General features: G+C 41.5%; 1 protein-coding gene across 3 annotated transcripts in view; it reads right to left on the reverse strand.

Moving 5' to 3' along the window:
• TEC (tec protein tyrosine kinase) overlaps positions 1 to 16,010 on the reverse strand; it is a 132,688-nt gene that overhangs the window by 28,439 nt on the left and 88,239 nt on the right. For 2 of the 3 annotated variants that reach the window (XM_039241094.1, XM_039241093.1), the window contains exons 3-7: positions 6,912 to 7,016; positions 5,194 to 5,275; positions 4,444 to 4,572; positions 2,533 to 2,573; positions 1,397 to 1,572 (exon numbers count right to left, since the gene is read on the reverse strand). In XM_039241094.1, coding sequence (XP_039097025.1) covers positions 1,397 to 1,572; positions 2,533 to 2,573; positions 4,444 to 4,572; positions 5,194 to 5,275; positions 6,912 to 7,016 — 533 coding nt within the window. The remainder of the gene's footprint in view (positions 1 to 1,396; positions 1,573 to 2,532; positions 2,574 to 4,443; positions 4,573 to 5,193; positions 5,276 to 6,911; positions 7,017 to 16,010) is intronic. The other variant, XM_039241095.1, reaches the window with a different exon arrangement.

Below are 16,010 nucleotides of genomic sequence, written 5' to 3' on the forward strand. Positions count from 1 at the left end.
ACTTTTAAGAGGAAGCTAAAGTCCATGTTCCCTCAGTCCTCCTCTAGACCATCATCTGGGTAACTAGGACCCCAACATTCTGAGTCCATTGCTAAGGCCAACACAGACCTTTCCCCCTCTTGTACTCTGAAAAGCAAATTATGCTGCTTATGTGCAACTCCTTCAGCCCAGGTCCAAGGGTGGCCAAGTTGGGGAGTGGCTTCTGTAAGTTATGTGGTCAGAGCTTGGACGTATGGCGGGGAGGGCCGTATGGTCCATGTGAGACGGAGCTGGGGTAGAAGGGAAGAGAAAAAGGAAGGTACCCCAAGGAGTCAGCCCTCCATGCACTGTCACACTCTGGCACGGAACTCTAATTCAACTCTTGTCTCCTGTCATTTGGAAGGTACGTTTGTCAGGTTAGAGGATAAATGTTATTTTATTGACCAGTTTTCCAGCTTGACTTATAACTTCAAACTATTTAGATATATGATATCTGGGCTTTCATTTGTACTCTTCTTTCAGTCCTGAAAATGCTAGGGGAAAGTCTACAGATGATATTTTTCAAAATTATTATTAAGTATGATAATGACATGGCAGTGGTTGACAAACACCGTTAGCAGTTAGACTTAGGGGTGAAAATGCCAGAATGATTTGAATTTACTTTTAAATACTCTAGAAAGAAAACAACTGGGAGGATTGGTAAATCAGTCTACCTGTGAAGTGAGGAATAAAGAATGGGAAGTGAGAATGGGGCAAGGAGGTGAGAAAGCAGACTTGGAGGGAAGGTATGCCTCTGGCTAGGACAAAAAGTCCTCCTCTTTTTATCCACAGGAACTCAGAATATAAACAGGATCATATTTCAGAGGCAAGCACAGGATAGAGTTTCCTTAACGAAGCCGAAAAGATGCTCATCCCCTACATTCATCCATATTCGTTTGTTACATACCAAGAATAAAGTTGAAAGGACTGTTCTTTTAAATCCAAAATTATCTTGTATAAATAATGCTTGTTTTTTAATTTCTTGCATATATGTGTATACACGTATTTTCTACGCACACACGCACATAAGCGCACACACACACGTTCTCCCTCTTAGAAAAACGTAGGATTACCTACCTCAGGGGAGAAAAGCCTGAAATATCATTCCCCCAAGATGAAAATGATCTAATTAAAATCTAATGAATGACAAAGAGACCAATGTGATGCATTCTAATTTCTGGAAAGAAGTGCTTGATCCATTTACGTTTAATGAGTCACTACCGGGACTACACTTTGTTACTGCAAAGTAATAATGTGTGCTTTCATTTCTTGCTGGGCGACCTGGTCTCATTACATGATAGTTCCCGATGATCCTTTTCCTGCTCAGCACTTCGCCCCACCCCCTTCTGAGTGTCATACGCGGGGAGGGAGCACTTACCCATATTTATCTCTTGCCCTCCACCAATGAACATCATTCTTTTCTAATATAATATACTCTTGGCCTCTCTCTAATCTGAGATCATGTGCTTCTGTCGCTTGGAAATCATACATGGCTACAACGATTTCTTCACTATTATCTTCTTCCTCAGGCGGAATTGGTAGGGGAGGCCTTCGCTAAGAAGAGGAGACAATATATGAAAACTGAGTCAATCTGCTTGAAACTGGGTGCAAAATCAAACCCTAAATGATTCACACGGCACCAGAGGATAAAGCAGAAACCTCAAGTCTACCTGATACCACCTAGTGGACCCTCCCGTCAGTTTAATGATATTGGGGCAACTGGATCTCTCATGGGTTTCAGAATATAGGACATGAGCAAAATCCCTCTTTAAACATCAAACAGCCTCTGCTCCGTGTCAGGACTAGCCTTCCAAGGGAGAGCGAAGGATAATATGGGAGTAGAAACCAGGGGACTAAAGGCGGACCCACCATTCAAACGGCCTGCAATGGGGAAAAGGCACACAGGGAGGGAGTCTCTTACCAGGTCTCCTCTCGGTCCTGGGGAGAAAAGAATTTGCACTTCTTTGTCCTTACTATGTGCAGGGCACACACTTAGTACCTAACACACTTTTTCTCCTTGATTCTTAATACTGATCCCATGAAATGGAGTATAAATTCCCATTTGATAACTGAGGAAACATGGCTTAGGTAATCTATCCAAAGTCGCTTGTACCAGATTCACACTGGATCCAGTACCGTCTGGGTCCAAAGTACTGAGTACGGTGTTTCCCACCTTACTCCCTCTTCAAAAGTGTATCATTAAATCATTGAAGTCACTGATTCGTCATAATACTGTGGTCTTGAGACCGAAATATTCCTTTTAAGTCCCACAGCCTTCAGACAATTCTTAAGGCCAAAATACAAGCTAAATGCCAGATGAGGATGAGGCCCCGATGATAATATCTGACATGATTACATTAATGTTATTTGATGCCCCTCAAAACTCAAAAATCCATAGCATATCTGTTTCTGATAGGATATGGGGGGGGGGGGGCAGGAGGGGCAGAATCACATGAATGAATATAAACTTACTTAACAAATGGCAAATGCTTCCAAAAGGCAAAGACCACCTACCTTCTTTGTTTCTGGGGCTGGAGGTAGTGCTTTTTTTATACCTGAAAGTGACAACAACAAAAATAGGTCCAAATGCCGTCCACCAACGACTGGTAGTTTTAACAAAAAGTGAAAATGAACAAGAAATCCACCCGGACTCTCTCACTCTGGTGCATACTGCTTATCTGTATCACTGTGTTCGAAAAGAACTGAAAACGCTATCACAGCTGGTTTGGTTTTTTGCCTTCCCGAACAGACTATACATGCCGTAGGGGATCGGGGCCACGTCTTATTCTTTGTAAACAAGTAAGAATATGACAAGTTAAAAAGCTTCTGCTCAGCAAAGGAGACCACCAACAAAATGAAAAGGCAGCCTACAGAAGGGGAGAAAATATTTGCAAACCACATATCAGATAAGGGGTTAATATCCAAAATATACAAGGAGCTCTTATAACTCAATAGCAAAAAAATTCAATTGAAAATGCTACATAGGACCTGAATAGACATTTTTCTAAAGAAGACATACAGATGGCCAATGGGTACATTAAAAAGTGCTAAACACAACTAATCATCAGGGAAATGCAAATTAAAACCACAAGGAGATAACATGTCACATCTGTTAGAGTGACGATTATCAAATCACGAGAGATAACAAATGCTGGTGAGGGTGTAGAGAAAAGGGAACCCTCGTGCACTGCTGGTGGGAATGCAAACTGGTGCAGCCACTCTGGAAAACAGCATGGAGGTTCCTCACGAAATTAAAAATAGAACTACCCTATGACCCAGCAATCCCACTTCTGGGCATTTACACAGAGGAAAGGAAATCAGTACCTTGAAGAGACAGCTGCACTGCCGTATTCATAGCAGCGTTACTCACAATAGCCAAGGTATGAAAACAACCTAAGTGTCCGGCAACAGATGAATGGATTTAAAAAAAAAAAAAAGTGCTGTGTATGTATGTACATACATAATGGAATATCATTCAGCTTTTACGAAGACGGAAATCTTGCCTTTTGTGACAACATGGATGTCTTTTGCGTTATACTACGTGAAATAAGTCCAGACAAGGGGAAAAAAAAGACAAATATCATGTGGTATCACTTATATGTGGGATTTTTTTAAAAAGTCAAACTCATAGTAACAGAGAGTAGAAAAATGGTTGCCAGGGGATGGGGCTTGTGGGGAGGGAGATGGAGATATTGGTAGAGGGCACAAATTTTCACTTATAAGATGTGTAAGTGTACGTATAACGTGGGGACTACACTGAAGCACTGCAATGTAGAACTGAAATGTACTAAGAGAGTACATCTTAAATACTCTCACATGTACACATAAAAAGGTATACATGTAAGATAAGTAATGTCCTAATTAACTCGATGGGAAGAGTCCATTCACAATGCATAAGTATATGAAATCATCACACTGTACACTTTAAATACCTTACAATTTTATTTGCCAATTATACCTCAGTAAAGTTGAATAAAAAGAGCTGAGGCACCTGGGTGGTCAGTTAAGTGCCTGACTCTTGATTTCAGCTCAGGTCATAGCCCCTCGTCAAACTCCACGCTGGGCATGGAGCCTGCTTAAGATTCTCTCTCTCTCTCTCTCTCTCTCTCTCTCTCTCTAAAAAAAGAGGAGCGGGGAGGGAAGCCATTGATGGTACCACATTAGGCTCATGCTTTTAATGGGAGTCATTTTGAATAGGCTTCCATATTATGATAAAAGTTCTCAGAAACAGACCGTTTGATTTCATGACATGACCTCCCTGCTAACTAAATATAATTATTCTTACAAAATCCACTGTGCCAGAAAATGTATGCATTCAAAATGGGCTTTACAAAATCAAAATCAAAAATCAAGTCACTTTTTCACTATCCCAATAGCATGTACATCCTGCACGCAATATAATTATAAAATACAATAAGTACTTACTACTCTCAAAAAGATTGTATTTTTCACATCCGGGTGCTAGTTTTTCAGTTTGTCTACAACACTGGTAACTTCCATCTGCCCAAAACTTAGGATGATATTTAATCATAATATTGTTGTTGTTCTTTATTTCTGTAATTCACAGACACATTAAATGATCAGTGAAATAACACAGAGATGACAGAATGTTCTGTAAATAACACCGTTGCTTGTTCTTTATTTCTGAGATACTATGTTTATTATGAAAACACCTTCACAACATCATACAACCCAGCATTCAGAAAATCCATATGGTTCCCTTTCACCTTATTTTGGTGAAGCACCCTTGTTAGCAGAAGTGACCTCTGCTATACCATGATGGATAAACACAAAAGTCAGCCCACAACCAGAAGAAGCGATGAGGATTGTTCCGCGCGGATCACCCATTTAAACACTGTACCCAAAAGTCAATTCATCCACACTAAATGTTGACTACGCAGGCAATTTCTTAGAAAATCAAATCCTGTTATCATAAAAGCTTTATCATCTTTATCATCCTTAAGTGTATTAGGAATTAAATGAAAGGTATATACCACTAGAAGGAATCAGATTATAAAGAAGGAAGTTATCTTGAACATGAATCACAGTAACAATGTCCTTGAAGAAACACTTACTGGAGATTAAAAGATTATAAATGCCAGATACATTGGCTGTATTTCTCTTTTAGTGATAACATCTTAAAATTATTTATAGCTAATATTACATGAGTTTTACCTTCTTTTAACTTCTTCACCCACCGGTCCCTGCTTTGTGCACTAGGTGCAAAAATGTAAAGTGTGTTAGCGTCATGAACAACCTAAAACAAAACAAAACGTGGAATAGGTGAGAAATATTTTGGCACAGCACTTCTGTCTAGCACAGAGCCCTTGGTGCCACAGGCGCCAATAAATGATTCTGAAATGATCAAGTAAAAGCCAATCACTTCGGATCCAAAGAACCTACATTCCTTTCTTACAAAATCCTATCAGTTTCTTCATGTCGACATCAAGTGGGATACATATTTTGCAAAGGACTGTGTTTTATAGAAGAAAAAATCTACAGAGGCCAAGATGCTTCACTAATCTTATTTCTTACAATCTAATTAACTGAAGATCCTTTTGTAAATTTGGTGTCTCGGGGATTATTCTAATCTAGTATTTTTCTGACTAGTATTTTACATGAATGGACTACTCTCTCAGTTTCACTCCTATACCTTCCTTTTGCCACTATAAATAACAGCAGTAGCTAACTTTACTAAATACTATCCCAACTCTACACTATGTGCTTTATAGACAGTAACTCAATTAATCCTACAATCAAGGCATCAGTATTTACATTTTATAGAGGAGACTAAGGCTGAGACCCAGACCTTCCACTCCTATGTTAACTCCAGGAGACACCATTCATATAGAACATGCGGCATGTGGTATCCCCCAATGTTGTGCTCCTTAACCTACCTGTCGACATTTGGCCAGTAATCCAGAAAATCAGGATTCTGACTTCAGAGCCCAAACTTTGAACCACAGTGCCTCTTTTAGAGGTAACTTCTGGTGAGCCACTGAAGTCTTATTCTTAATATTTTTTATAGAGTAACAAAATTCAGCCTGGGAAACTAACCCAAGAATTTTGCCTTCGGTCTGTTGTCACTTTACCCTTGGTCACAGTCACAAAGCAGAAACATCTTGATTGGCTACAAGTAAGTACAAGGCTAGAAATCTCCCTTCTGACACAGAAAGACAATTACTGCATGATCTCACTCTAGGCAGAATCTAAAATAGTCAAATTCATAGAAGCAGAGAGTAAAGGGGTGGTTGCCAGGGACAGGGGGAGGGGGCAATGGGGAGATAATAGTCAAAGAGTACAAAGTTTCAGTTAAGCAAGATGAATGTTCTGGAAATCTAAGGTACAGCATGGTTAACTACAGTTAACAGTCCTAGATGGTTTACTTGAAATTTGCTAAGAGGGTAGGTCTTAAGTGCTCACACAGAAAAGAAAAGAAAAAAGAAAAAAGAGGGAAGGGAAGGGAAGGGAAGGGAAGGGAAGGGAAGGGAAGGGAAGGGAAGGGAAGGGAAGGGAAGGAAGGGAAGGGAAGGGAAGGGAAGGGAAGGGAAGGGAAGGGAAGGGAAGGGAAGGGAAGGGAAGGGAAGGGAAGGGAAGGGAAGGGAAGGGAAGGGAAGGGAAGGGAAGGGAAGGGAAGGGAAGGGAGAAAGAAAATGGTAACTATGTCAAGTGATGGATATTAATTAGCTCGACTGTGGTCATTTCACAATGTACATATACATCAAAACATCAAGTTGTACACACTAAATATACACAATTCCTATGTGTCAACTGTACCTCAATAAAGATGAAAAAAAAATTTTTAATCAATGACCACGGCAATGGCAAGAAACTGTAGTAAGCATGACTAAAAGCCCAGAATTTCACTGTGGCAAAAAAACATGGCAGCTCACCTGAAATGGATATTTGTTTTGGCAGGGAACAACATCATCATCATTCTTCACTATTTCCACACACTTGATTTTTGAAATATCAATAAATCCCTTTCGGTATTTTTTCTGTTAAAAGAAAAAAAGGAGGGTAGAGAGGGAGAACCATTACAATCATAAGATATAAGAAAAAAAGGTTATTAATAGTAATATTTGTTAATGAAATCACTGACTCAAAATATTACTATTTCCTTATTACCTAGATGTTTCCATTTATTGTCAAAACATTTCAAAATACTGACACTGTGAGAATTGTAATAAAAGGAATTATTCCAGTTATTTCTAAAGATGAAATTTTTCTATCCTTGCCACCAACAGTCTAGAACACATAAATGACTTTTTTTTGGTCACCTTCCCCTCTCAGACATAGATCTTTTCAATTTCTTCAGCATTGTGATGGCAGCACTCCACCCCCACACCCCCACCCTGCCAAACGAGCATCAAAGACCAAACCAAGTGAAACTCCAGGGAATTGATCACAGATGCAAATTCCAGCCAGTTCCATTTTCCCCTGCAGCACACAGAACTCAGGAGGGTGTGAGGTGGACTGAGGTAGTCACATAAAGCTTCCATTCTCATTCTGTTGTTGGATGGTCTACTTCTCTTCACTACTGCCCTCTCTCTGTTCACTGCAATTCTGCCTGCAGCAATTAAGTATGGACATTTCAAGACATCCCTCCACCCTTAACCTTAGTAACCTCACACCTGAGACTTTATCAAAGGGGAAAAAAACCAAAAGACTACAGAGTAGTATATGCGAACAAAAGTTGATAGAATACACCCATTAAAAACCATTACAAATAATGTAGAAATAAAAAATGTTTCCCGAATAATATTAATAACTGACGTATTCCACACAAAAAGCTGTAGAAAGACTAAAGTTACCTTTGGGAAGAGGAGGGTAGATATTCATATGATGAGGAATAGAAGAAAAAGTAGAGAAATGAAGAACACTGTAATATCCGGGGTGACCCAACCACTCCCTGGCACTGGTCATTCAAAATTGCTTCATTGAATATTCTGGAATTGCCCTCTGGTCACAAACTTTGGGGCTCCTGTCCTCCTCCAAGGAACCCGCTCTGCATTTTTACTGTCACCATAAGACTTTTAAGACCTGTCCACTGTCCAGACCACCAGCTCCCACCTGACAGATGACTAGACTATTCTGGAGGTCATTCCATCATAGTACCCTGTCTCTCTCTCTTTTCCCTCTCCCGCAACCCCCGCACACATGCCATATATCCTCTGGCCTTTTTATCAAACCCAGTTCTATCCATACCCTCCCTATTCCTTTCTACCTGGATGTAGAAGGCTAACAATAATCCTAATTTTCTTCCTCCATGACTGCCCAGGCCTTCCCTGCTGCTCCTTGGCTCCTCTGTGTATCTCCAGTGGAGAGAACCTGGGGGCCTCCATGACGACCACTGGTCTTATCCGAACCACAAACCCTTCCGATTCCCTTGGTCCTGGGAGAGCTTCCTCGCTGCTTTATGGAGAAGAGAGCAGGCATCCCATGAGCATCGCCTTCAACCTCTTCCCTTTGTAGATCTAGGCACTCTAAGATTTGTCCTTTTTTTCTTCTCTTTCCTCCTGTCTCTTGGAGGAGATGGGGAAAGTGCAGCTCAGGCAAGTTAAATATATTAATTACCCAAGGACCCCAACTGACCCCAAAGCCCACCAGACCCTGGGCTACCCCACAGCTGCAGACAAGTGACAGCGTTAGTGAAGCCAAGTCCCCAGGGCGGGCAACAGATTCTGAGCATGGACTGAGCTTTCATCAGAGCAGAGAGAGGGACATTCTCCCCGGTCGCACTTTTCTGAGGGACTTACTTCTAGACACATTCAGGCCTCTCCCATCCACACCAAGAACACTTCTTCCGACCCCTGCTTTTGCCCTCACTTTTCCCTTCCTGAAAGAGACGATGACTACACCCCTACACCCTCGGCCCTCACTTCCTTCCCGCCCACTACTCCTGCTTAGCCACTTGCAGTTTACCTCCCACCTCACCACAGCCTGCTCAGCTGGTCTCAAAAACATCACGACCAAACCCAACAGTCCGTGCTCAACTGTCATCCACTCAAACCTTTATAAGGCATTTGAAAGTGCCAACACTCTCTTCTCTCCGAGCGGCCTTGACTTAGGGTCATCTAGTTTTTCCTTCCCTCCCTGCCCTTCAGGGTCCCACAGCGTCCCTGTGACACCTGTCCTGTGTCACAACTATGTCAAGGAATACACGGTCAGGATCAGCGAAGCCCACTCCCTGAGCAGAGAGCTCAAACCTTGTGCCATTTAAACCTCACAGCTACTCTGTGCAGTAAATCTTACTAGACACATTTTGCAGAGAGAAGAAATTAAAATTAAGTAATTTGCCCAAGTTTGTCTGTGGGAGAGACAGACATGGTATTTATTATACAATGCTGCAATAATTATCACCAAAAAATTATCTTTTGTAATAAAAAAAAGATGCTCAGGGACACGGAGGAGCTGATGCTTAAATTAAGGGACAATTCAGCAAGATAAACTCTGATACATGATAGGGAAGGAGTAAACAGCACCCACAAAGAAAAACATAATCCAGAATGAGCTCAGTTGGTTCATATGTGAAATGGGAATAATAACAGCTATGAGAGTCAAAGGAGTGGGTATTTGCAAAGTGCTTAGAATAGTGTCTGTCTGGCCTATGATATGATATCTGGAAGTGTCTGCTACATAAAATAAGTAACACAAAAGGGTCGATGTAGCTGGCTGGAGTGCAGGGCACAGGAGGCAGGATGGAAAGTTGAGAGGCAGGGGGCGGCCTGTAAAGAGTCTTGGTGCACAAACGTCAGGAGGTCTGGCCAGACACGGCCACCCGCCCTGCTCCTGGGGCCTGTGCCAGTCAATGGGGCGAAGAAATTGCCATGGTACCAGCCTCCTTTTTAACAAGTCACACATGCTCAATGTAGAAACCATAGTACATACTAACAGCACAAAGAGAATCAAATGGCCCTTAATCTCCCAACCCTGGAAAAAAATCACTGACATGCTCACAGAGGTCACTGATCACCTGCCAGGCCTCTCAGCCCTTGAGCGGTAGGCTGTATGTGGTCTGCTTCCAGGACACTCATCTCCACCCACTACTGCCCGGCTACTAAACGCAGCTGTTAAATGCAGGTCAGTCCATACGGGAAAATTTAGGATGGCTTGTATACTGGGTTGACGTATGCCCCCTCAGCTCATGCTCTGTGATATATAATCTATTCATATACTGTACTAATATTTGGGTTTGCAGATACAGTTTCAAATTTAAGTTGCTCATGCATTATTCTTTTTTCTTTTTTTTTAAATTTTTCTTTTTTTCTTAAAAATTTTTTTAAGGGGCGCCTGGGTGGCTTAGTCGGTTAAGCGTCCAACTTTCGCTTAGGTCATGATCTCGCGGTTCGTGGGTTCGGGCCCCCACGAAGGAAATACAGAATCCGAAACAGGCTCCAGGCTCTGAGCTAGCCGTCAGCACACAGCCTGACGCGGGGCTCGAACCCACGAACCGTGAGATCACGACCTGAGACAAACTCGGACGCTTAATCAACTGAGTCACCCAGGCGCCCCTGCATGATTTTATCTATCCCACCAGAAAACACGAATCAGACACCAAGAGCACACTGTGTGCTGCAACTGCAAAGTTACGGAAGGGGGTAAGGGTTTCCCTAAGAGAGTTCACAATACTATCTCGGGTGGAAGGAGAAGAGGGGTATGATTCATAATCAAATAAGGAAGAAGTCATGTGAATGCATGGTGTGTTATGGAATAGGGCAGTGACTGGGCCAGGAGAAGTGAGGAAGTTTCAGGGAGGAAGTACCAAAGTACCACTTTGATTTGGTTTCTAAAGGATAAGGAGTTTTCCTCTAGAGAAAGTAGGGGGAAAAAAGCTCCAAGCAGCAGAAAAGGCAAAGTACTCATTTAGGGAACAGAAAGAAATCCACTGTGGCTCAGAGTGGTTCAGGGGAAGTAAAAGAAATGACACCAAAATGGTTATTTGGGACCAAATTAGGAAGATGCCTATATGCCAGGCTTAAGAGTTTAGAATGAAGGGTGCTGTAGTAACGTTTGTTTAGTTGGTTTATGTTTATCCACTTGGCAGGGTGACAGATGGATAGAGACAGGGAGGCTGGCCAGGAGCCTGCCACAGTAGTTCAGGTGAGGGATGGCAAGGTCATGAACCCAGTCAATGGCGGTAAGTCCTGTGAGGAAAGCAGGGGCACTGGAGCATTAGAAGATAAGGTCCACATAACTCTGGCATCAATGAGATGTGGGATGAAGAGAGGGGAAGGAGTTAGGAAGCCTCAACGATTCTGAGTCTGAGTGAGCAGTAGGCACCAATACCATGAACCATAAGGAGCACAGGAGAATCAGGGCTGAAAACGCAGTGTTGGGAAATGTCTGAGTTGACTACTGCACAACCCACTGGAAAGGTTTGGAGGGAAATGAAAATAGGAGGCTCACGGGTGCCAGTGGTTAAGCGTCTGACTTTGGCTCTGGTCATGATCTTGTGATTTGTGAGATCAAGCCCTGTGTCGGGCTCTGTGCTGTGAGCTCGGAGCCTGCAGTCAGCTTCAGATTCTGTGTCTCCCTCTCTCTGCCCTTCCCCTGTTCACACTCTGTCTTTCTCTCTCAAAAATAAATAACCATTTAAAAACAGAAAAGAAAATATGAGGCTCTTTATAGTAAAAAGAATTCTGCTTTTCTCAACACATATATGGGATAGATAGAACCTTATTCTAGACACAACTCAGGGAACCCTAGGAAGTTAGGCAAGGTTGAGTAAGAAAAGGTTTAGAGGGATTAAGAGACTTGCTATATGGACCCCTAAGAGTTACTGAAAGAGCCCTGTCCCCTCTTAACATCTGGTCTTTGCACTCTGGTGAACAGTTAACACAGAGAAGGGACATACACGGTTTTTTCTCCATTCAGACGATTTATCATTTCCTCAAGAAATTTACTTCATGATAACTGACATATACTACCTGTTACTATTGTGGCCCAAGGAGAAATATCCAAGGTCATTCCATTTCTCATGTGAAGCTTCCCTTTAATTTCTATGGCCTTCACCCCACCAGACTGAAAATCATGAAAAAGCGGAGTCAATTTTGAATCATCCAAGCTGAAAAATCTGCCTGGCACTTAGCGGATGCTTATTCAACAGTGTGCTGAGCCAGTCTGTGTGTGTGTGTGTGTGTGTGTGTGTGTGTACACAGGATATACATATCTCTTCTATTGCACATCCTCTATATATTTTACCAAGCTTGAAAAGGAGTTTTGCAATAGCCATTTTGCACATTTCTAAACCAGCATAAATGGAGAAACTAGACCTAGAGATGAACTATACCTTAAACCACGCATCAACTGAATGGCAGAACTGGGAGGGAGATGCGAGAGATCCTGTCCCCCAGTAAGTCTTACAAGGTGCCCTGTTTTCCTTTAGTTTCCAGAACACTTGATATTTTAAAAATATCAGTATCAATCCTAAACTAATGAAATAAAAAAAAAATTTAACATCTACAAGCACCCAGGCTGGCCACAGGTAAATTTGGGAAGGCAGCCATTTATCTTCAGGAGACTCTATCTTCTCCTTCTAACCCTATGTCCCAGGCGTCCTGAGACCCCATTAAGCACAGTGAAAGATCTACCAGAATTTTCCTCCAATATGGCAAATGATCCCTCCCTTTTTCCCCATCACAGCTTTTATTCCCAATGTGCCCATTCCCAGCAGCATGCCGCAGAGGAGATTTGCCAGATGCATCACCCTTCTGTTGCAATAGGATCTCAGGTAGTGGGTATGAGCTGTGGAGACTGGGAGACCCTGAGTCAACCCTCTGCTTTGCCACTTAGAAGTCGTATGGCCTGGGGTTAGCTCTGCCCCCTCTCAGTTCCCTTGTCCATAGGAATAAGCTTCCAGCAGGAATAAAGATAATGCACATAGGGGCTTAGCACAGGGTCTGGCATATGAAGTCACTCCCTAAACACAGCATTTCCCGTCAATTAGTTTTCACAACAACGCTGGGAAGTTGTTATGAAACTGAGCATCTGAGAGGTTATAAGATTGGCTAAGAGGCTGAGCCACAACTGAACCCGGATTTCTCAAAAACACTAAAGCGTTTACCTGACTCCAGGTCTCTCAAGCTGGATATTTTTACAGTCTCATTGTAAAAAATAGAATTAACGTATGTCAAAATCTAACAACTGTAGAGCACTCACTATGAATCAGGAACTGTGTTAACCTCTTCACATGGATGACTCAATGAATCTTCACAGCATTATATGAGAACTGTTGTCATCCCATATAACATATGAAGAAATCAAGGCTTAGAGGGTATAATTAATTGCCACACGTCACACAATAAACCAGGATTTGAACTCTGGTCCAACTCCCATCTTGAATTCTTAAGTGCTACACATACTTGAGTGACGATATCATTGGACTAAGCACAAACATGAAATAAGTGGAAATTTCTTATGCTTATAGCTCTTAACATCTCTAAGACCAAAGCTAGTTCACAAATCAAAATAGAAACAAAACTTTCCAAAAAATACAATTTAAATTAACACTACTTGGATGTGACGATGGATGGGCATGTTTGCTGGAAGTGAATCTCTCTCCCAAAGCCAGTTCTTTCGGCGTCCACAAGCTTGCATTCCTGTGGGCCATGTGACAACCAGCTCCAGCCTCTCTTTCAATTCCAGCTAAGGGGAACATCTACATGTACACCTGCTGCCATCATAGCATTAGGCTTCCATTTGGCACTACTGAATTGCTTAGTGTTTGATCAGCCATTGTTCTTTCTCAATAGGCCACAACAAGTAAAACATCGTCGTAGATATAAACTCAAAGATAGGCTGCTGGCAAGGCACGTTTAATGACAAGGGACCACCCCAAAAATATAGACAAGAAGTATATCTTATATATGTGTATGTATGCATGTAATATTATGTATATGTATGTGTGTACGTGTTATATTGCTGGGAGAGTTGCATAAAATATGGCCATCAAATTAAGAACCCCAAAATTAAATTCCTAGAACACGCAGTCCTCGGCAGATGGGTAACATCAAAATTTGCTGTTAATATTCATTGTATTCCATCGGGATGATGCCTTCATTCAGCCACAGTCATTAAAGATGGATTCCAGCTTCTTCCTACCCAGCAAGACAGAGATACTAAAGAACCACCATGATGAGGATAAACAAGTACAAAATTTCATGGTCTTAAGCAGTTTACAATCAGACATTTGCTGAGGTTAAGAAGAACAGTAATTGTTTATAATGAAAGTTCAGATGGGTCAATACTACATGGCTGAAGAGTTCCAGTCAACTCTTGAAAAGGAAAGAAAGAAAATGACGCATTTTACTAAAAATCTCCAATGAGTCAAAAGGCCTATTCTATTCATGATGATAGTTCTTTCCCTTTGCCACTCAGGACAGAGTTCAAAGAATGGGCCTAAGAACAGCAGGTCACATTACTCACTAGCAACAAGGAAAACCTCAGGATGGATCTGGCGCTTTGTGTGTGTGTGTGTGTGTGTGTATGCGCGTACGTACTGAGAGCAATTTTGATGTATACCTTTCTCTTTTTTTATTTATTTTTTTTAAATTTTTTTTATTTATTTCTAGGAAAGAGAGAGAGAGAGAGAGACAGCATGAGCAGGGGAGGGTCAGAGAGAGAGGGAGTCACAGAATCTGAAACAGGCTCCAGGCTCTGAGCTGGCAGTCAGCACAGAGCCCGACGCGGGGCTCGAACCCACGAACCACGAGATAATGACCTAAGTGAAAGTCAGACGCTTAACCGACTAAGCCACCCAGGCGCCCCTGACCTTTCTGGCATCAGAAGTAGAACAAATAGAATTTAAAGTGATTTCAAACTTTATAATCCTATGATAAAATGCCCCCTCTTTACCAAGGACTGAGTTCTAGTGAAAAATGAAAGAAAGTAAAAACAAAAACTTGGCATCCTAACATTCTTTCCTCTTTTAACCAACTTATAATAATAATTGATGTAGGTGCTTCACATTTTACAGAGATTTTACACACACACACACACACACACAAAAGCCAACAAAAACACCCAGCACTTTTACTTAAAGCAGCCAGTCATTAACGTACAGAAGCATGGTTTAATAATGGTTTTGAACATAATATCCAGCAAAAAAACAGGATGGTGAATGACTGCTATAAATTATAAGGAATTTTAGGGCAGAAAATTCCATTTCTGAATTCACAGAGTAATCTTCATATATGATAGTGCTGATACAGACCATTATAAGGTTTTTAGAGATACTTTTTCACTGTATTTAAAAAGGTTTTTCTCTTGAGTAGTCATTCCCTCTTAGGACTTTTCTATACTTCTGGCAACCCTCTCCCCAAATCCCCTTTGTGGTCCAAGAGCAATTCAAAAAACTATTACCAAGTATTTTTATTACAGTTGAAAGCAAAACTTACTAACATGTGTTTTGAAATAAGTCTAAAAGTGATTTACCCAGTTTAACTCATAAAATTCGTAAAAATTAGAATGAGTTAGGTAGAGATAAATGTATGTGGATCCTTTACTTCATAACTTTCATGTACACAGACTTCCAAATTCAAGCAATTCCAGACTTAATACATTCAATCCAAAGATTACAAATCTCTTGGAGCAGAGAGAAAGCCAATGATCCCAGATTGCCACATTTTCCTCTTCTTCCTGGGTGCCCAGCTAAACCGCATTTTCTCATCTTCATGCATTTAGGTGAGGGCACAGGACTGAGCTCAGGCCAAGAGAGTGTAGGCGACAGTGACGTAAGACCACTTCCTGTTTTCTAAAACCCTTCCTACCATGTTCCATCTCCTCCTCTGTGTCCCAGTTAGATGAGAAAATCCAGTGGAAAATTCTAAAGACCATAAGACAAGGGAGTGATAGTGGGTATAATGTTTCTTTGTGGGGTGATGAATATGGTCTAAAACTGATTACAGGGACAGTTGCACAACTCTGTGAACATATTAAAAATCACTAAATTACACAACTTAAAGTGGGTGAATTACAAGATATGTGAATGA

This window comes from Hyaena hyaena, unplaced genomic scaffold (genome assembly GCF_003009895.1).
Source record: "Hyaena hyaena isolate Hyena2069 unplaced genomic scaffold, ASM300989v1 scaffold_187, whole genome shotgun sequence".
NCBI lineage: Eukaryota > Metazoa > Chordata > Mammalia > Carnivora > Hyaenidae > Hyaena > Hyaena hyaena.